General features: G+C 44.8%; 1 protein-coding gene across 1 annotated transcript in view; it reads left to right on the top strand.

Moving 5' to 3' along the window:
- Nucleotides 1-14,931, top strand: part of LOC124788514 — a 367,862-nt gene extending 352,931 nt beyond the window's left edge. The window contains exons 7-8 of the mRNA XM_047255783.1: nucleotides 8,732-9,016; nucleotides 10,741-14,931. Coding sequence (XP_047111739.1) covers nucleotides 8,732-9,016; nucleotides 10,741-11,250 — 795 coding nt within the window. The 3' untranslated portion in view covers nucleotides 11,251-14,931. The remainder of the gene's footprint in view (nucleotides 1-8,731; nucleotides 9,017-10,740) is intronic.
- The last annotated feature ends 8,299 nt before the right edge of the window (nucleotides 14,932-23,230 follow it).

Raw genomic sequence — 23,230 nt, 5'->3', positions numbered from 1 at the left:
AATATTGACGGAAATTTTGTAGAAAATTAGATTAAGGTACAGGCTTCCATGCAAAAATAAAATTATTGAGATATCTTAACACGTCTTTTTTTATTTCAAAACGATACTTACTTAAAAAATACGCCTCGTACATGGCAGGACGCTGAAACATCGTAAGTACGTTCATTAATCGTTGCGCTCGTGGAGTATGCTGAAAAAATTAATAGTTTCGCTTTCTGCCACCGGGTCAAAATATGGCTCTGCAAGTAGTCAGAAAGTGGCGTGTGTGCAGGAACAGGATAGGAACAACCAGACACATGATAACAGTGGTCCCGGGACGTTTATTAGACTACGGTAACCAGTTGCGATATATGCTGTAACACGGCAGGCCTGACAGATGCCCCGGTGTAATTAGAGCTGTATGTCGTCTCATGATATCCCTTGTGTTAGGAAGAGTCCGGATACATTCATGATAGACGCGATCTTTCAGGTATCCCCACAACCGGAAGTCACGCGGATTTAGGATTGGGGAGATCTGGAAGGCCACACATCTTGAATTTGCTTAGAGATTATGCGGTCGTTAGCGAATGTTTCTCGAAGCAAATCTTTCACCGGACAAGCGACATATGCTGTCGCCCCATCTTGCAAGAAAATAGTGGTGTGAACACAGTTGCGTTCTTGCAAACATAGGGTCTCGTCTTGCACATGGAGGTCCTTATAACGTGCAGATGTCACTACACCTGTCATCTGCTCGAAGAAAAACCTACCGAGAAAGAAGGAGGTTGTGAAACCACATCACACTGTCACGTAAGCTGAGTGTATTGGATGTTCCTGCACAATGCACAACATGTGGCGGAGTGGAACTCCACATGCAACAGTTCTTTACATTCAGGGTACCGTGCAGAGGAAAATGTGCCTCGTCCGTCCAAAGAATATTCGTCGGCCACATGTCATCCATTTCCATGTGTGCTTAAAAAGGAAGGGCAAAGCCACGCCGTTGTAGCCTATCTTGAGCCTTGATTTGGTGCACATTCTGGATCTTGTGTGAACACAAGTGTAAAATGTGCCGCAAAATCTTTTTAACTGTTGACCAGCGCAGAGATAATTCCTGTGACGCAGCTCGAGCACTGGCTGCATAATTTAGGCATGTTATGCACGGTAGGCGGTAGCTACTGCAACTTCATAAACAACTCCTGTAAGTGGGCTTTTGTTGGTGACGCCAGGTAGCGCTATGTATGAAAATCACTGACTGTTGTGTGCAGTCTGTGGCTGGTTGGCATTGTTGGAATATTCGCTATTGTAGTGTTGGGTAGTAGAATGTGAACAGCGCGTAGTGTTGGGCAGTTGGAGGTGAGTCGCCAGCAGTGGTGGACGTGGAGAGAGAAATGCCAGAGTTTTGAGAAGTTTAATATAAGCGGACGATTTGGACGTGTGTCCACCATAAAAAGGAAATTTGTAAAGATGGATGTCATGAATTGATAGATATATAAAGGGTGTTACAAAAAGGTACAGCCAAACTTTCAGGAAACATTCCTCACACACAAATAAAGAAAAGATGTTATGTGGACATGTGTCCGGAAACGCTTAATTTCCATGTTAGAGCTCATTTTAGTTACGGATGAGGCTTCATTCCAATGTGATCAAATTGTAAATTTTCACAATCAACATTTGTGGGCTGACGAGAATCCGCACGCAATTGTGCAATCACGTCATCAACACAGATTTTCTGTGAACGTTTGGGCAGGCATTGTTGGTGATGTCTTGATTGGGCCCCATGTTCTTCCACCTACGCTCAATGGAGCACGTTATCATTATTTCATACGGGATACTCTACCTGTGCTGCTAGAACATGTGCCTTTACAAGTACGACACAACATGTGGTTCATGCACGACGGAGCTCCTGCACATTTCAGTCGAAGTGTTCGTACGCTTCTGAACAACAGATTCGGTGACCGATGGATTGGTAGAGGCGGACCAATTTCATGGCCTCCACGCTCTCCTGACCTCAACCCTCTCGACTTTCATTTATGGGGGCATTTGAAAGCTCTTGTCTACGCAACCCCGGTACCAAATGTAGAGACTCTTCGTGCTCGTATTGTGGACGGCTGTGATAGAATACGCCATTCTCCAGGGCTGCATCAGCGCATCAGGGATGCCATGCGACGGAGGGTGGATGCATGTATCCTCGCTAACGGAGGACATTTTGAACATTTCCTGTAACAAAGTGTTTGAAGTCACGCTGGTACGTTCTGTTGCTGTGTGTTTCCATTGCATGATTAATGTGATTTGAAGAGAAGTAATAAAATGAGCTCTAACATGGAAAGTAAGCGCTTCCGGACTCATGTCCACATAACATATTTTCTTTCTTTGTGTATCAGGAATGTTTCCTGAAAGTTTGGCCGTACCTTTTCGTAACATCCTGTATGTGATGAATTTTGAACATTATTAAGGTAAATACATTATTTGTTCTCTATCAAAATCTTTCATTTGCTAACTATGCCTATCAGTAGTTAGTGCCTTCACTAGTTAGAATCTTTTATTTATCTGGCAGTATTGGCGCTCGCTGTATTGCAGTAGTTCGGGTAACGAAGATTTTTGTGAAGTAAGTGATTTATGAAAGATATAGACTATTGTTAGTCAGGGCAGGTTGTTGTTAGTCAGGGCCATTCCTTCGAAAAATTATTGACTGTGCTGGTAAACTTCTACGTTATTTGATTTTCAAACAGCTGAGCAAAACTCAACGTACTCAAACAGTTTTCTCTTTACTTATTCTGATCATCACTAAACTAACACACAATATTTTAGCGCAACGCAATCTGGCTTTCAATAAGTCCTACAAAAGAATGGCCCTGTCTAACATGAATCACTTAGCTCACAAAAATCTTCGTTACTCTAACTACTGCAATACAGAGAGCGCCAATACTGCCTGCTAAATGAAGGATTCTAACTACTGAAGGCACTAACTACTGATAGCCAATAGGCATAGTTAGCAATTGAAAGATTTTGATAGAGAACAAACAATGTATTTACCTTAATAGTGTTCAAAAGTCATTTCTGTAAATTATCGGGTACCGGTACTCGATAAATCACGCAAATTGAAAGGCGGTTGATTGAAGTAAATACCAAGGGGTTACAATTACGAATCTTATGGTGACACCATAACAGACAAAATCTTTGGGGGGAATGCGAATCAAAGACTGTGTCTTATTGACAGAACACTTAGAAGGGGCAACAAATCTACAAGTACTTGTCCGTCCTCTTCTGGGGTACTGCTGGGTGGTATAGGATCTTTACCAAACAGCATTGATGGAGGACGCCGAGAAAATTCAGAGAGGGGCAGTTCATTTTGTATTATCGTGAAACAGGAAAGAGAATCTCACGGATATGGTAAGGGAGATGGGATGGCAGTTTTTAAAACAAAAGTATTTTTCGTTGCAGCCAGATCTTTTCACGAAATCAAAATTGCCAATTTTCGCCAGCGAATGCCAAAATATTTTATTGACTGCCACCTACGTACGGAGAAATGACCATCGAGGTAAAATAAATTATAGCTCGCACGAAAACATTTGGGTATTCAATTTCCCCGTGTGTTATTAGAGAGCGGAAAGGTGGAGCTATAGTCTGATAATGGCTCTATTAACCCTGTGCCAATGGCAGAGTAATTATGTACGTAGGAACTTCAGGAAATAAGTTACGCCTGCTGTCCCACGGTAAGACCATTACGCAAGAAGAGTGCCACACTATCGAAAAAGAGTAAGTGTTCTGTGTGTCTTGCAGATACAGTCCTGCCGCGGTACGGACAACAGTGTGAAAGTGAAATGGTGCGAATCCTGGAAACGTACGATTCTTGTGGTCAAAACATCTAATTAGCGCACAGATTCACCGTTAAATCCTAACACTACATGGACCAAATGCAATGTTGCGTCCAGCCACAGTGAAATGGTGCCTACCATTCCACCAATGCCGCAGAGACTTGGTTCATACTGATCACCCATAGAGTACGGGTCTTGCACCGTGCTATTTACATCTCTTCCGCAAGCTGAAAGATCGTTTGGGTGGAGGGGGAGGGCGTGGCAAGGAGCGTATTTCCATCGTCTAGGAACTGAGCGACTGGTCGAACGTTCCGGCTAATGACTGTATTGGAAAATAGTGTTGTGTGTCACTTTGAAGTGTGGAAGCGGCATTCAGTAGATGTTACTTGCCCTGCCACAATATGTATAACTTAATTTCAGAAATCCCCTCGTAGAAGCAGATAAACAAATTTTTCTGGAGCTGCAACCCATCTGGAATGATCATACAAGGGTCACTCCAAAAGAAATGCACACTATTTTTTTAAAATCCATCTTTTATTCTACATGTTTGAAAGTTTTACAGTGTGTAGATACATCCTTTAGGAACAATATTTTCATTTCTCCACATAATTTCCATCCCTCTGAACTGTTTTACGCCATCTTGGAACCAGAGCCTGTATACCCGCACGGTAAAATTCTGGAGCCGCTGTTTGGCAGCGTGCACAAGGGAGTCATCATCTTCAAACCTTCTTCTACGAAGAGAGTCTTTCAGTTTCCCAAAGAGATGATAGTATCATGGAGCCAGGTCAGGACTGAAAGTTGGGTGTTTCAGTGTTGTCCATCCGGGTTTTCTGATCGCTTCCATGGTTTTTTGACTGACATGTGGCCGTGCATTGTCGTGCAACACCTGGTTCAACTGGCTCTGAGCACTATGGGACTTAACATCTGAGGTCAACATGTGAGGTCTTCAGTCCCTAGAACTTAGAACTACTTAAACCTAACGAACATAAGGACATCACACACACACATGCCTGAGGCAGGACTCGAACCTGCGACCGTAGCGGCCGCCCTGTTCCAGACTGAAGTGCCTAGAACCGCTCGGCCACCACGGCCGGCTGTCGTGCAACACCAAAACATACTGCTTTTGCTGATGTGTTCGAACACGACTCAGTCGAGCGTGAAGTTTCTTCAGTGTCGTCCATATGCATCAGAATTTATGATGGTTCCACTTGGCATGATGTCCACAAGGAAGAGTCCTTCGGAATGAAAAACACCCTAGCCATAACTTTTCCAGCAGAAGGTGTGGTTTTGAATTTTTTTCCTCGGGTGAATTTGCATGATGCCACTCCATTGATTGCCTCTTCGTCTCTGGTGAAAAATGATGGAGCCATGTTTAAACACCTGTCAGAATTCTTCCAAGAAATTCATCTCCACCATTCTCGTACTGTTCCAAAAGTTCGCTGCATACCGTTTTTCTTGTTTCTTTGTGAGCCTCTGTCAACATCCTGGGAAGCCACCTGGCACAACCTTTATTAACGCCAACACTTTCAGTATTCTGCGAACACTTCCTTCCCCTATCCCATCGTAGCGTGACAATTCGTTCACTGTGATGCATCTGTCAGCAGTCACCAATTGGTTAACTCTCTCCACATTGTCTGGAGTGTGTGTAATACGAGGCCTGCCGCTTTGACGACAGCCCTCAATATTGTCGTGCCTGCTTTATAACATAACCTGCTTGCCCACCGACTAACTGTACTGCGATCGACTGCAGCATCTCCATACACCTCTTTCAACCTCTTGTGGATGTTTTCTACTGTCTCGTTTTCACAGCACTGGAATTCTATTAAGCACGTTGCTTCTGACTAACGTCAAGTGTAGCAGCCATCTTGAAGACATGCCGTGACGGCGCGACTCACGGGAACAGGTTGAACTAAGTTTGAAAACAAATGGGAAGGAGGTATCTGCTCACTGTAAAACTTTCATATATGCAGAAGGAAAACTGTATTTTTACTAAAATAGTGTGCATTTCTTTTGGAATGACCCTCGTACAATGAAGGCTTTCACGAGAAGATGTCTTAGTTACTGGTGAATCTTCCGAATTGTATGACTGCGGATCGTGAAACTTTTCCGTTCTTAGCGACTCGTCCAGAGGTGAGCTGAACGTCTCCAGAGATGCTCTACTAAATCGACGGATTAGTTATATCTTTGACCGACGCAATCAATAGTTCAATTTTATCTCTGAGAAGGGTTGTCTCTGCCGATGACGTGTCGACCTCGACAACGCCCGTTTTCGGCAGTACGTCGCTCTCCGACGTCCGACCTTTGGCAAGGTCCAGCTGAACAAGGAGCACCTCGGCTGGAATTGGCACAGGGCCCGAAGGACTCAGTCACTCCGGAGGCCTTCCGCCGCCGCTTTCTATCTATCCTAGCCACGTGTCAGGGCTCTGTCGTGTTTTACACTGACGGTTCGATGGTTGCTGGTCGTGTCCGTTATGCTCTAACTCTGGGGGACCACTCCGAACAACGTTCATTGCCGGCTGGCTGCAGCGTTTACACTGCTGAGCTGGTCGCCATCTTTCGAGCCTCAGAGTATATCCGCTCCTGCTCAGGTGAGTCCTTCGTTATCTGTAGCGATTCCCTGAGCGGTTTACGAGCTCTCGACCAATGTTTCCCTCGTTCTCGACTGGTGATGGCTATCCAGGAGTCCCTGCATACTCTTGCCCGTTGCGGCCGCTCTGTGGTCTTTGCGTGGACCCCCGGCCATGTTGGGATACCCGGCAATGAAAATGTTGACCGCCTGGCGAAAGAGGCCACCAGTAAACCATCTCTGGAGATTGGCCTCCCGGAGACTGATTTGCGGGCAGTCTTCCGCCGAAAAGTTTTTGCGCTGAATGGCGCGATCTAAGCACACCCAATAAACTCCATCTTATAAAGGAGACGACGACTGTGTGGCGTTCCTCCATGCGAGCCACTCGCAGCGACTCCGTTGTCCTTTGTCGGCTCCGTATTGGCCACACCCGGCTGACGCACAGCTATTTATAGCGTCGTGAGGATACGCCTCTGTCGCTGCGGGGTGGTTTTGACGGTGGTGCACCTTTTATTGTCCCGTCCGCTTTTAGCCGTGCTCAGGCAGACATTTGCGCTGCCTAACACGCTCCCTGCCCTTTTATCTGATGACCCTGCTATGGTGGGCTTGGTTTTGCGTTTTATTCGGGCAGGGGTTTTTTTATCATTTAATTTGAGTGTTTGTTATGTTTTTCTTGTGTTGATTCTGGCCTTTGGCCTACGATTTTAAACTGAGTTTTTAATGTGTCTCTCGGTGGTTGGCTTCTCCTTTTTTTTTTTTTTTTTTTTTTTTGTTTCTATGGTCGGCCAACCACCGTCACACTCTGTGTGATTTTAATTCGTTTTGTCTGGTCTTTGTCTAAGTTCCTCTTGTCCTGTGTCGTCTGTCATCTATTCTGTTGATCGTTTTTATTCTCTGTGGGTGTTTTTAGTATTTGGAAAAAGGGACAGATGACTGTAGCAGTCTGGTCCCTTTAACCCCACAAACCAACCAAGGAGCACCTCTAAAGACATCGAGCGCAACGTTGGACGAAACGCTTGGAAGGAGAAAGTTTCATGTACCACGGCCATAAAACGGGGAAAATTCGCCAGTAACTAAGAGCTGCAGCGCTGTGACCGCCCAGTGGTGTCTGCGTGTGACCGGCACAGACCCCCACAACCGCACGAGTGGTCGACTGTGAAGAGCGGACAAATTGAATAGCTGGGCGGCGGCCATTAGAGTGGTGAACTGACGCGCGGAGTTCGAATGTTTATACATCGCCTTTGGTTATAAAATGCCTTCCCTTGAGTTAGGTCACAAACATAATGCCTCATTTAAATACGTTACTACAATATCCTTTGTAATTTATGAACAAACAGCAACTAGTCACTGTTTATGAATTTATCTTACGTACTACATGGAATCTGCCGTAGCTAAAAGTTATGTACTGGAACCCTAGCATTTTCGTAGTTCATTTACAGTAGATGTACGCAAAATGCATCAAAATACTCGAAGATTTGCCCACTATATTAATAAATATTTTCTGACTCTACCTTGCTTTAGATTTTCTGACGAGAAGTGCGTTATATATGGCATAGTGCTTTGGCAACTCACGACCAAATTATCTAGTTTCAACCTAATCTAGACCATGAGAGCACTACCGATCAGCCAACTTTCTTCAAAATGACCAGAACATATAAAATGGAATTCTGTCGGTCGGAAATCTTGCCTCCTGACAGCGTGTAACCATTTTTTGTAACAGCTGTGGTTTTGAGAAAGGAAACCTGCAAATAGATGCACAGACATTATCCTAATACCGTGTTACAAAAATATTTCTTAAGCAAGTGCACTGACATACAAAACAACTTAAAATATTCACATATCTGTGAAATGAAATATTCGTTCCTTTCTCGAATTTATTTGTACAATTAATCGCTGCACAACCCTTGACTATTGTACTTCTTTTGATTGGAACGTACAGGAAGTAGAATTACGAGTAACAAAAAAATATGGTTCAAATGGCTCTGAGCACTATGGGACTTAACATCTGAGGTCATCAGTCCCCTAGAACTTAGAACTACTTAAACCTAACTAACCTAAGGACAGCACACAACACCCAGCCATCACGAGGCAGAGAAAATCCCTGACCCCGCCGGGAATCGAACCCGGGAACCCGGGCGTGGGAAGCGAGAACGCTACCGCACGACCACGAGATGCGAGCTTACGAGTAACAAATACTGTATGTACGTCCCAACAAATATACAACGTTGAATCAGGGTCTTCATAAAGAACAATACTTCACAACACATCAGACTACAACCACTATAATGGCGTCCAGCGGGAGGTTCAAATTATCCCGCGACTGCAGCGCCATCGGTGGGTCTAGTTGTTTTTTACAAGGTCTTTGGTCCGACAGCTGAGCGAGACGGGCGACGCGTCGCTGGTGCCGGTGACGTACGCGGTGTCGCTGTACGCGGCGGCGGCGCGGGCGGCGCAGGCGGCGAGGTGCCGGGGTTCGGGCCCCGGGCCGTGCCCGGCGCTGCTGCAGCTGGCCAGGCCAGAGTGGCGCGCCACGCTCGCCGCCGTCACCGCCTTCGCGCGCCAAACCGCCGCCCCCGCGCGCCGCCTCCGCTTCCACATGGACCTGCCCGCCGCCGCCGAACTCCTACTCTGGGACGCCGCTCAGAGCGCTCTCCGCAAGGTAAGCCGACTGTCACATCATAACTGTATAGGATACGGTCGCGCTAAATGAATCATTTCAACTTTACGGGCTCAAAGGAGTATTAATTATTTTACTATACCTGTTAAATTGTACACTACCGGCCATTAAAATTGCTACACCAAGAAGAAGTGCAGATGATAAACGGGTATTCATTGGACAAATATATTACATAGAACTGATTACATTTTCACGCAATTTGGATGCATAGATCCTGAGAAGTCAGTACCCAGAACAACCACGTCTGGCCGTAATAACGGCCTTGATACGTCTGGGCATTGAGTCAAACAGAGCTTGGATGGCGTGTACAGGTACAGCTGCCCATGCAGCTACACACGATACCACAGTTCATCAAGAGTAGTGACTGGCGTATTGTGACGAGCCAGTTGCTCGGCCACCAATGACCAGACGTTTTCAGTTGGTGAGAGATCTGGAGAATGTGCTGGCCAGGGCAGCAGTCGAACATTTTCTGTATCCAGAAAGGCCCGTACAGGACCTGCAACATGCGGTCGTGCATTATCCTGCTGAAATGTAGGGTTTCGTAGGGATCGAATGAAGGGTACAGCCACGGGTCGTAACACATTTGAAATGTAACGTCCATTGTTCAAAGTGCCGTCAATGCGAACAAGAGGTGACCGATACGTGTAACCAATGGCACCCCATACCATCACGCCGGGTGATACGCCACTATGGCGATCACCAATACACGCTTCCAATGTGCGTTCACCGCGATGTCGCCAAACACGGATCCGACCATCATGATGCTGTAAACACAACCTGGATTCATCGAAAAAAATGACGTTTTGCCATTCGTGCACCCAAGTTGAGTTCACCACCGCAGGCGCTTCTGTCTGTGATGCAGCAGCGTCAAGGGTAACCGCAGCCATGGTCTCCGAGCTGATAGTCCATGCTGCTGCAACGTCGTCGAACTGTTCGTGCAGATGGTTGTTGTCTTGCAAACGTCCCCATCAGTTGACTCAGGGATCGAGACGTCGCTGCACGATCCGTTACAGCCATGCGGATAAGATTCCTCTCATCTCGACTGCTAGTGATACGAGGCCGTTGGGATCCAGCACGGCTTTCCGTATTACCCTCCTGAAGCCACCGATTCCATATTCTGCTAACAGTCATTGGATCTCGACCAACGCGAGCAGCAATGTCGCGATACGATAAACCGCAATCGCGATAGGCTACAATCCGACCTTTATCAAAGTCGGAAACGTGATGGTACGCATTTCTCCTCCTTAACGAGGCATCACAGCAACGTTTCACCAGGTAACGCCGGTCAACTGCTGTTTGTGTATGAGAAATCGGTTGGAAACTTGTGTGAATGCTCTGAAAAGCTAATCTTCTGAATATCACAGCATATTCTTCCTGTCCGTTAAATTTCGCGTCTGTAGCGCATTATCTTGAAATTGCTGAATGGCCAATAGTGTATATTTCTGATGATTAAAGTCTCTGTTATATGTATGTGTTGTGTTTATCAAACGTTTGAGAAAAACACTACGAACTTATGCACGAACCCACTGTGTACCCTGAGATCGGAAACTTGTCTTTTGCTGTGTCCCATTAGCCTTAAGACGTCTGGTTAGTTCCAACCGCTGTCGTCGCTAATGGTCTGTGATATGGGTTACGTGCCTTCCTCAACTTACATCCTCCGCTGTACTACTGGCGGTCTGCTGCACCCGTTTGTTGTCGTTACGCAGGTGGGCCAACTTAGCGGCAAGCAGCTGTCTGTGAGCGACGAGTCGGCGATGGCGGTGCCGCAGCTGGAGGTGGAGCCGGACCCGTCGCTGTGCTACGGCGCGGCGCCCGCCCCCGCGTCCGCCCCCGCTGGCGGCGCCCCCGCAGCCGCCCCGGCCGCCCCCGCTGCCCCCGCCGCGCCCGCCCCCGCTTCCGCCCCCTCGGCCACGCCGGCGCCGACGACACAGCGGCCAGCCGCGCCCGTGGGCGGTCCGGAGGACCCGCTGGCGGCGTTGCTGGGCGACGACTATACGTACGACCAGATGGTGGGGCTGCTGGCAGGCGTCGGCGTCGGCATGCTGGCCTTCTTCGCGCTCTGCGTCTACGTCGTGTACTCCAGCTTCCGCGTCAGCAGCGGCAAGAGCGACAAGCAGTCCAACAGCTCCGACTCGCCGCGCCACGGCTCCTCCAGGCGCTGCCGCCGCCGCAGCTCCTTCACGCCGCGGTCCTCCGCGCGACGGGGCTCCGACTAGCTCCCTGCACTCACCCACCTACACACATACTCTCATATCCCCTCTTTAACTCGCTAGATTGCTTTCTCACTCTGTTGTATTCACCAGATGCACTTCATGTCGAACATACGTGGGTTGGATAAAATGAAGTGGCAACACTATTACAATTAATACCAGATTGTACTGACAGACATTACGTAGCCTCAACATAACCCCCCCAACATCTCGATCACCTTCCCCCACACACGTGGAATGTGTCATATACTGCCAGCGCGTCCATCTCTGTCGATTCTCGCAAGGACCGCCCTATAGTACAGATGATGTCTTCTCTTGTGTTGTAGCACGTGCCATGAGGAGGTTCCTTTATTTTGGCGAACAGGTCGTAAGCGCATGGACTAACATTGGGTGAACCCCACGTGTGAAGGAGCTCGTGCACTGGGTTCACCAACTGGATTCATACATTGTAATGCAGTGGCAGTAGGTGCTGTCGCTTTCTTCTCATTGCGCGACGAAGGTGGTGTCGCAAGAATTTTCTGTAGTAGGGTGCACTGGCACCCGTGGATGTCGTAAGCCGCAATATCCATCAATTTGGTACCAGCTGGTTCATGGTGCACATTCTGTGGGCAAGGAGAATCACGTCGTTTCCATTCATTGGGCCGGTCTTGAATGACAGCCCTGCCATCCCGAAACACTCCCACCCATCCCGCCACCGTACGATGTGGCAATGCTGCATCATCAAACGCCTCACGCAGAGCCTGAAAGCATTGTCGTGCAGTCAAACAACGTGCCACTGCAGTCTTGATTGACGCACGTTTTTCATGTTTCCTAAACTCACTTCTAGGGCGCTTGAACTGGCCTCCTTACGTTTGCGGCTGTGTTAGAGTCAGTTTCAGTGTGTACTGTCTGAAAGTCAGATAGTACACATTGAAACTGACTCAAACAGAGCTGCCGCCGCTCACTGCTCTGCTTGAACTGACCTTCTGCTATCAGCTGCATATAGCGCGCTTGCCATTGGACGCACATCCTTCATGTTACGACAGCGTTGGCAATACTTTTCATCCAACCCTAGTAATAAAGTGGCAGGAAGAGAACTCCTCAACCCGTCGAGTCGTTACTGTTACAAAGTGGTTTGCTTGTACACAGCAACCATACAGCCTCGTCGTAGGGCCAAATAGGATTAGGCGACATCTATGGCAGAATCATGGCAACACAGATTAGCAACAATTTACAATAATTTATTAGGAAACTTTATAATAATTAACTGTAGCTGAAAATAATGTGCAGCGGTAGTTTAATGTTTACGTACAGTAACCCATCTTTAACTCTTGTCTAGTCCTAAATCAAGTGAACAATAACTACGATGACTTGTACAATGAGCACTTGGACCCTTCTTAGCAGCAACTGTTTGAGTACTGAAGCTTGCTGATAAACGGCCACCATGCTGTATTGAAGTACTGTTGATAACAACCGTTGAGTGAAGCCATTTGTCTGCTAATATTATGCTATCAGGATGGAATTCCACTTTCGAACTCTTTTTGTGACTTCAGGTGGGAGCATAAAATAGGGCTGGCCTAGAGCGCCCTCTCTGGACGCTAGCGTTAAATCAGTTGCACCTGAGTTTTAGGCAACTTGCTGTGTTCTGTATCTTCCGGAGAACGAAACACAGGGGTTTGGCAATATGCTAGCACCTTGTTGTTTCGAGTCGTACAATGGACAGTGTGTGACCTAGGTCTTGCACCCAGTTGCAATTGCAGAAAAACGTCCACCTCAATTCAGGGACGGCCAAATTGTTCATGTGGGTATTCTCGCGTGGCATTCCCACTTTCATCGTGTTGAATGCCCTAGGTCACTGACAGAAGTAAGGTTCTTCTTTTGCGAAGAGGTCTGAACTTCGAGCTTTCTCTTGCAGTGTCCCAGTGGGGGCCCTTCAGTACCAGAGATATCTGCAGGAAGCTTCCAGCGCGCGGCGCTCCACGTACCTTTACCAATGTGATGTTAATGTCGTGACTGGCACTACAGTTTGATTACAATTAAATCTGACACTAAACATCCTTTACTCACTTAGACAACATTCCAGCTAAGATGACATTTCAGTGGAGTCCAGCTCTAATGGAACGTTAATATTCCTTATTTTACTAAAATGGAGACCATTTAGGACACCTAACTGAGACAGGAACATTAAGTTTCAATTCAGATCTGCTCATCACTTAAGCTCCCTATCTCCTTCTGCAATCTTGAAGTTTCTCTGCATAGCTCGTGGAGAGTAACTATATGATTCTGCATCAATCCTGCACAGCAGCTAGATGGTTATTTTCACTTCTCATAGAATCTTAGCTCATATTTAGTTTCTGATCAGTATGCTGTAGATTTTAAGTTACAGGTCAACACAATTTGGCATTGCTCCAGAGCACCCTTTCAATTTGTCCTCATCTCCATAACTGCATGGAATATAATGTGTGGCCACTTTCCTGGCCCCGCCATACACAGTTTAGGCTTGTTCTCTAATGTCCTTTGGATCTAATTGCTTTTAATAGACACTTTACGAATACTTTCTCTTCATCTGCCTGAAGATCTTTATTTTGCTATCAGCTTTCCTTGTTCGTATACCGCTTATTTCGGATTTTATTTCAACCAGCTATTATTTTTTCCCATTTTAATCTGATTTTTTAGGATAAAGTTTACCTTTTAATATAATGCAAATAAAGCAGTCCTTGTGCAAGATAGACAACAGCAATATTTCTCCTATGCCCTGATCCTTGCATGAAGTCACAAAGCATGTTTACTGTAGTAAATACATACTTTTGAATTACAAACCTACTGCAGCTATGCCAACAAGAAGGAATAATCATCAATGTATTTCAAATTGTTCTTCCAGTGAAAAGTATAGTTCATTTGTTTTTAGCTACAATCGAAGTTATTGAATGTTTCATTTGTTCAAAAGCACATCATTGCTGTGTTAATTGTATCGTGGTTTTGTGCCACTTGCACGTTTAGGTGTCATTCTTCTCAGAGTAAGTACCACTTATTAGTGAGCCCTCGAATCCCTATAATTTGATTTACCTTAATGATAACCGTTTGCAGTCATATTTGTCGTCTCCAGTTCTTATGTTTTAGCGTTCCGCTCACAAAAGCATATTTATTTCTCCAAGTTTTCTTCAGTTTGCGGACTGCATGTACCACATCGTCCTTGCCTTTCATGAATGATTATACTAGCTCTGTACTTTGAAACTTCCAGAATATGGCTTACCCGAAAATTGCTTTCGTTGTTCTGCAGTGTTCAAAACTGAAACTTCCTACTGAGGTAGCAACAAGTTCCCGTATTAGTAACATTAGAAGATCAATATTGTATGTCATAATTTTTCGTTAATACCTACTTTTTCTTCATGTGTCCAAAACGCATTTGCAATGATTCTTTAAGCGCAAGTTAATCCGTGACCAAAGTTAGATCTAGTTGTCAACTGAGACAATATTTTAGTTGGTAAAAGAAATAAATGTGTTATGAACTTAAAAAAACATATGATGTAACGTACATTATAGTTCATGAAAATACCACCAGTATGTGTAACAACGTATGTTATTTACTTTTGTGCAGATGACTTCTGCAATCTTCTTTCTTTTATAGAGAATAGCACTTGGAAAGTTACAATGTACAAACTATTGTTGTAGTAATTATGCAGTAAAGTTACTAACCACGAAATGGAAGTGCGTTCATGGTTTGCAAATTTTCAATTCTCTTCTTCCACAGAAAGTTCGCAGACATTTGGTCATTGCAGAATGCTCCTCAAGAATCTAAAGGAGAGCGTCGAGTCGTTGGTAAAAATGTAAAATTTCGACAGTTTCACAGGACACTGGAAAACGGAGCAATTACAGAGAATACGCCAAAAATGACAGTCACTCATCCCACGGGATTGTGACGGTCCACATACTCTGCCTTCCATTTGCTCTACCCAAGGAAAAGAACTCTCTCTCACGTTTCCTCAAAAGCGTCGTACTGAGCCGTAACTGGAGACATAAACAAGGCAGTGAACTGTTACACTGACTGTTCAGAGTTAGTCATGATGGTCTTGTACACACATATTCCAACGGAATACAAGAATATGTATACCGAGTGTCTCTCCTAAGATTCGTCAGGCATATCATCTCTGGTGTTTCGGCAGATATTTACAATTATGTTTTTTCAATATGTAGCTGGAGTCAGCCCAAACAAAAACTGCTCATCACGTCTTTCACGCGACGCCCACTGTGAACGGTAAGCTTTGGTTTGTTTCCTGTTTGAAACAACATGATTTTTAAAATGAAATGTTATATGTCCATTCGATGGAGCAGCACCAAATAAAAACACTGCAGTATGCGTTGTACCGTTGTGTATTAGTAGGGCAGTAAAACAGGAAGAATAGACAACAGTGGCAGCACCACCCCGCCGTGTGATGTCTGCTACCGCCATGCAGCAGCGCTACTCAGTCGCTACTGGAGTACAGGCTTTTCTACGTGTTTTATTTTCCCTGTTGGAAAATTATAATATGTATTCCGACAGTCCGCTCTAGTCATCATATGCTTGACACTGTTGCAGTAATGAGTGTCCATTCCTTTCAATGAAGAAATGTGTTGCGATATTGCGGCAACATCGGCTGCGGACTGGGAATGATCAGGGTTTGTGGAAACACAGATGTATTTTAGTAGCGACACGGTTCTCTTATACCACTTCTTAAAGACATAATTATCAAATATATTAAGTGAAACAGTTCCAATAATATTAATTAAAATGACCACAGTAAGTATAAAAACCTTCTAGAGTTAGCATTTAATAAATCCCCAAATTAACAGTGGAAAAATTGGCAGATGAAATGCCAATACCTGCAGATCAAATAACAGTAATCACATTTCAAACTCACTTTACGCAATTTCATGATCCATAATTGAGATTTGGCTGAAAATTCTTGAAGACCTCATTAAGAGAACACACAATAAATATCACTGTAGTCATGACCTAAAATGCATAAAATTACCTTCATTTATAAACGTTTAAAATGCACCGAAGAAATGAAGTTCAAGGTGCAAGAGCATAACAAGTTATACTTACATAACTGGCTGAACACAATAATTTTTATGAGAATAGAAACCTTTTTCATTGCACACACATATGTCAACAGAGATCATAGAATAATATCAAGCAGGAATCTCATAACAAGAAACCAAAACAGCTGATTATAAAATCAAAAACGTTAGAGGAGTCCTTCATCCTAAGAATTTTATTTTTGTTTATTTGTTTATTTTTAACATGCTACATTTCAATATTTATAATACCACACCTATGTGTGTGTGTGTGTGTGTGTGTGTGTGAGAGAGAGAGAGAGAGAGAGAGAGAGAGAGAGAGAGGAATGCAATGTAATGTTTGCGTTTGATGATGATGATGATGATGATCATCATCATCATCGTCATGACGACGATGATGATGAGACGAGGCAGAGGATGAAACCCGCGCTGGCACATAGCGTACTCTTCTGGAATAGCACAATCCGATGATCAGATCTCCATCAACAGTATCACGTACTCACACTTCATGAGACACTGCGGAGATGTTTGGTATTTGAATCAGGACATTGGCACAAAATTAGGTGACGAAGAACTTTACGCCACTATCTTTCCTCCCCTTGACGGCCAAATACTGACAGTGGAAAACCACCAAGATGTGGACTGACTTACCCTCGGCTCGAGCGCCACCGGACGAAAAAACACTAAGAATTTGCTGGTTTAGTAAACTACGTTCTAGCAGTGCTAGAATTAATCTGCCACAAACTTTCCCAAAACAAAAATTGTCACGACATTGATCACTGTAAGCAAAATAACTCTGTGGTAGCAGTAATTCCTGAGGTATAGCCCGTGAGTAGGTAGTTAGCAGTATAGCGCACGTTCTCAAGGACACAGGCTGCAGAGGTTCAAACAAAATAACGGTGAAATACCAAATGGCTCTGAGCACTGTGGCGCTTAACATCTGAGGTCATCAGTCCCCTAGAACTTAGAACTATTTAAGCCTAACTAACCTAACGACATCACACACATCCATGCCCGAGGCAGGATTCGAACCAGCGACCTTAGCGGTCGCGCGGTTCCAGACAGAAGAGCCTAGAACCGCTCGGCCACAATGGCTAGCTATGTGACATACCAAGTCAGTGCATAACTGATATTAAAGGATTGTTATCGTGGGCAGTGCAATGGACGGGTTACACAGTAGCAGGCGTAGTCACGTTTGTGCAATACAGGCACAAGTTGTCCGAGGGCCAGAACAACACCACCCGATCCATCATCCATGCATTCGGTTGCTGCTGTTTGTGTGCTGTCAGCTGATAGCCGTCAGTAGTCTCCTAAGGGCCACCCTAAAAGTTCTGGCTCTGTAGCTGTTCCTCGCAAGACTCCCTCACAGCTGCCGCAACCGTTCAGTACTTGGCACCGGTGGCACTACAGAACACCAAAATGTAAGCAGTGCACACTAATGTTTCGATATGGAAGCAGAGAACGACAGCAGCGCTAGTAGTGGACTGGCAGTGAATTTCAAATACAAAAAATATGGCGCAAAAATCCGTATTCTTGCTTTGCGCAATACTAATATTAAATGAGAATATTTTTCATTTATGCTTTATGTTTGGCCCTCGTAGTCTAGAGGTAAAGTCCCTCTCTGAAAACGTTTTTGTGACCTTGCGGCGTATTTGAGAAATAATAAAAAAATATATTACCTTCCTGAAACTGGGATTCACACTCAAGTAAAATTTTGTAAATCACATCATGGTTGCTTTACTACTACAAAATTATTTAAAATTATTTATTTGTAAAACCTAAAATGGCAATTTCGACCGTGTGGCCATCATGATGTGGAAATACTTGCGCTTTAGCACAAGTCAGAATCTAAAACATCATCTGATATGAGAAGACGCAGAAGCTGGTTTCATCGCATTGTATTCCTGATTACGACTTCTTGTGTGTATTGCACTCTTTGAAAGGCACTGTATGACGCTCGTATTCTGTTTGATTTTTCCTCGCATCCGCAATATCTTATGTCGTAAATGAATCCATATTTGTTTTGTCTCATATAAAATGGTAGCTGCTTTTGTCACATGCTGCTCTGTAGATTCATATATATTTGTTGCCGCTTACAAATACGTGTGTGAATTGCTCAGTCTGAAGGCATTTTAAGTATATTACTCAAAGTCTACTTTACTTTTCCTCACATCCTTTTTTCACACTTCCTTCCATTTAATGTTGGACTCCGAAATTTTCGTGGGGTAGGGGGATGTTTCGAATACATTGATTTCTGCTAAAACGAACTGTAGTACCAATTAATAACACATGGCCGGCCAGAGTGGCAGTGCAGTTTTGCGGTTCTAGGCGCTTCAGTCTGGAACCGCGTGACTGCTACGGTCGCAGGTTCGAATCCTGCCTCGGGCATGGATGTGTGTGATGTCCCTAGGTTAGTTAGGTTTAAGTAGTTCTAAGTTCTAGGGAATTGATGACCACAGATGTTAAGTCCCATAGTGCTCAGAGCCATTTGAACCATTTGAATAACACATGATCACATTTGCATAGCTACTGTTGGATTTTTACCATTTGCGGGGAATAATGCGTTAGTCACTAAGTCAACAAAGCATATTCAGTGGCAAAAGCAATATCGTTCGAAGCAGAGTTACATACCGATTCCGTGGCAAGATGTAATAAGGCTGAATACCACTTCTGTCAAAAGCTGCTAACATGGAATTCTCCGTTACAAGTGAGAAAGTACGGAAAATGGGTGCGAACAAAAATAATGTAGAATACTAGCAATATGTTTACAGCGCATTTAAATCGAGCAGTTCACATTCGGAGTCGTGAACAGCAACAAATATACGTAACTGCATCCAACACCATATGACGAAACCGTTTTGTTTCAAATGATACAAAAACAAATATGTAATCATTTACCCCTTCCCCCATATTACAGATGCAAGCAAAAATCAGGCAGAATATGAGCAACTTATTTGCAAAGCAAACACAATGCGACGAAACCAGCTTTGCTTACTACAAAAGTTTTCTGGAAGAAGGAAAATTTCTCTTTACGTGGTAATGCTCTTGCTCATTTTTAACGCTTTTAGATGCAAGATTTATACAAAAAAAAGGTACCTGTTTCACTCTGCTTGTACACTCTGTTTCATTGTGTGGACTGAAATAACTAGGTAAGAAATAATCTCAATTGTAATAAATAGTGAAATGATCATTCAATAATTACCAAGCAAAATAACAGTAACAATATTCAATTATACAGTGGAATACAGCGAACCAACCACATCCGTATCTTTTGGTGATCACGAACTTCTGCGTACTGCTACATTGACTTGCTGATAATTTCATAGTGATGCCTAACAGTTGGCAGCACTTGTGTATGGTGAAACGGTTGAACATTCACAAACGTGTATCTAATGTTAGATGAGGAAAAAATAGTTCTGTTGCAGCTAAGACACAGTAAAAGTTAATATATACAAGTACCCAGAGGGTCTGAAGGGGCTAAACCACCCAATAAGAAAACCAAAAGGATTGCCGAACTTGCTGCGCTTCAAGAAGTGATCTGACAAAATGAACCAAGGTCATGTTACCAGAAGTCCCGATACGAGTGTCACCCCCCTCCCCACCTCCCCTAATTGTCACCGTCGACAGCTGCATGCATCTCCAGTGTTGGCGGCATCTGTTCAGCAGAGCAGGACTTAAACATTGCACAGAGGATCCTGTCTCATGACATGTAATGCATGATTATATCATATAATCTGCTCAAATCTGCCGGCCGCTGTGACCGTGCAGTTCTAGGCGCTTCAGTCCGGAACCGCGCTGCTGCTACGGTCGCAGGTTCGAATCCTGCCTCGAGCATGGATGTGTGTGATGTCCTTAGGTTAGCTAGGTTTAAGTAGTTCTAAGTCTAGGGGACTGATGACCTCAGATGTTAAGTCCCATAGTGCTTAGAGTCATTTGAACCATTTTTTCCTCAGGTCTGACATACATAGAGGGAAGAAAGGGGAGATTAGAGTTTAATATCCCATCAAGGACGACGTTATTAAGAAGCAGAGAACAGGATCGGATTGGGAGAATATGGAACGTAATCATCCATGCCCTTCATGATGTGTCTGCCGAAGACGGTGCAGAAAAATACGCATGTGTCAAATCAACGTGAAGTTTATTGTAACATGCTGAGAAGAGATAGTTTGGAAGACGCTAAATGAAAACAAATCACTGCTTGAACACTGAAACAACAGAAAATGTAACAGTAAATTGAAAATTCTAAACTCCAGTCTCCATACACAAAGAATGCCACAATCAGAGTCCAGAAGAGACGTGCAAAAGTTAAGTCCGAAGGAGGACGAGCAAAAGTTAACGTCCCAAAGCGACACGACAAGTCTGGCGTATTGCTGATGAAAAACAGAGACAAATATTACAATGTCCAGTTGCTGGTCACAGCGTCAGAGCAACGTGTCTTTGGTGTATAGTATAGGCCGCAAATGGTGCAGATCCATAACTGGCATACATACATACATACATACATACATTAATCCTTGTTCCATAGCTCATGAATACGACACTTCGTAATGATGTCGAACGTGTCACTTTAACATACGTTTTCTTTACACAAATTAATTAATTATTTTTTTACAGTTACTACTTCATATCTAAGAATTCATCTATGCAGTAGAAGGAGTTGTAATTCAGAAATTCTTTTAATTTGCTTTTAAATGTTGATTTACTACCTGTCAGACTTTTAATACTATTTAGCAAATGACCAAATATTTTTGTTCAAATGGTTCAAATGGCTCTGAGCACTATGGGACTGAACTGCTGAGGTCATTACTCCCCTAGAACTTAGAACTACTTAAACCTAACTAACCTAAGGACATCACAAACATCCATGCCCGAGGCAGGATTCGAACCTGCGACCGTAGCGGTCTTGCGGTTCCAGACTGCAGCGCCTTTAACCGCACGGCCACTTCGGCCGGCAAATATTTTTGTGGCAGCATAATTCACCCCTTTCTGTGCCAAAGTGAGATTTAATCCAGAATAGTGAATAGTACGAAAATAAGTCGACAGTGTTGCGATGTCAGTCGGCCAAGTCCTTTCCGTATTTCGTCAGTGTCCTCCTGATCGCTGGTTTGGCGCAGTCCATCCACCATGTCAATGTCGAGCGGTAGTGGGGAAGGCGTCATTCGAAGGCTGCCCATGTCTCAGTGACTTGCTGGCGACAAGTCGTCATGCAGATGCGAAGTATTTAGTTTCCATGGCGCGCGGCTGCGCCATACAGATTGGGGCGGAAAGGACCGTCCAGATGTAAGCGCAATGGCAGCGCATGGAGGCGAATATTGTCGTGTATGGTGGCATTGCAGTTGCAGAAACTCCAGAGTGAGACCCTGATTGTGTGAACGCTTTTGCAATCGGCACTTGGCCCAGGAAAATCACTCGGAGTGAACTGGTCGAACGTAGCCCGGGCACTGGTCTAAATACTGCTCGGGCGCCAGGAAACTGCAGTTACTACTTTCGGTCAAGTGGCCCGCGGAGGAGAAAAGTCCATGGGCCAGTGACCTCCGTCGGCACTTGGATTGTTTTCGTGGCCGGACGGAGTGCGGCTATCCCTTGTCTGTCGTCTGAAGAGCTGTCCCATGTGAGATCCGTCCCCACGCAAAGCTTCAACGCAGTACTTCTGAAGAATTAAGCTGGATGCGCGGACTAGCATTTGAAGTCGCGCGGAGGTAGCCGTGCGGTCTGGGGCGCCGTGTCACGGTTCGCGCGGCTATTCCCGTCGGGGGTTCGAGTCCTCCCTCGGTCATAGGTGTGTTTGTTGTCCTTAGCGTAAGTTAGATTAATTAGTGTCTAAACTTAGGGACTAACGATTTCGGCAGTTGGTCCCTTAGTACCTACCACAAATTTCCAAATGTTCCAAACTAGCATTTGAAGTACCATACTCTTTTATATTGCTCCAGAGCGCAAACTTCCTCAGTGGGTCTAAACTGAGTAACGTACAACACAATTTTCACATTCCCTGGTGAAATAAACCAGTGGGCTTCAAACTATACAAATGCGTTACCTGTATAACAGTCTGCTGCCTTAGCTGACTGGTCAGCTCTTCTGACTGCCATGTAGTGGGCGCTGGTTCGATTCCCGGCCGAGTAGGAGATTTTCTCCGTTCGTGGGACATGGGTACTGTGTCGCCCTCCTCATCATTTCATCAGCATCTAAACGTAAGTCACCCAGTGTGGCGTCAACTGATAAAACTTGCAACTTTGCGGCCGAACTTCCCCACGCGGGGCCTGCTGGTCATCAATGCCATACGATCATTTCATTTTTTTTTCACCTATACAGTAGGTCTTGGTCGACCAAACAAGCATTCACCACAGCTGACTGGTAACTACTATGCTAACGTAGCATTACCAGTACGTGCTACGACACTCTCACACTGTGAACAGAAGTGCTATGAACAGCTAGCGGTACTGTGTACAGTAATTCCATAAGTACAGTCTGCAGAAACTGATACTTCGCTGTTCCGGGTAAGAGTGTGTCCGCAGCTAGTGGTCTAGTCGTGCCGGCACGGTAGCTCACCGTGTTCGGCCAGAGGGCTGCGTGCTCTCTGTAATAAGTAAACTGAGTCCAGGAATCAACGATCAACTTGAAGAGATGTCTAGTGACGTCCGCCAACACCAAAAGCAACGAACTATATCGAAAAAAAGAAAAAAGTGGCTAGCGTTGCTGCCTGTGGATCACGGGGTCCTGGGTTCGGTTCCCGGCCAGATTGGGGATTTTGTCTGCCCGGGGACTGAGTGTTTGTATTGCCCTCATCATTTCATCATAATCATCATTCGTGACAGTGGATAGGTTGGATTGTGTAAAAACTGACTTTGTGTACAAATTGGGACTTTGTGTGGGCGCTGAGGCGCTGAGGCCCCCACAACCCAAACATCATCATCATCAGGTAAGAGTTTTCACAGTTTACATCGATTTTTGT

The sequence above is a fragment of the Schistocerca piceifrons genome, chromosome 3 (assembly GCF_021461385.2).
Source record: "Schistocerca piceifrons isolate TAMUIC-IGC-003096 chromosome 3, iqSchPice1.1, whole genome shotgun sequence".
In the NCBI taxonomy this organism is placed as follows: Eukaryota; Metazoa; Arthropoda; class Insecta; order Orthoptera; family Acrididae; genus Schistocerca; species Schistocerca piceifrons.
The sequence above is the reverse complement of the archived record's forward strand: the minus strand, read 5'-3'. Positions and strand labels throughout refer to the sequence as shown.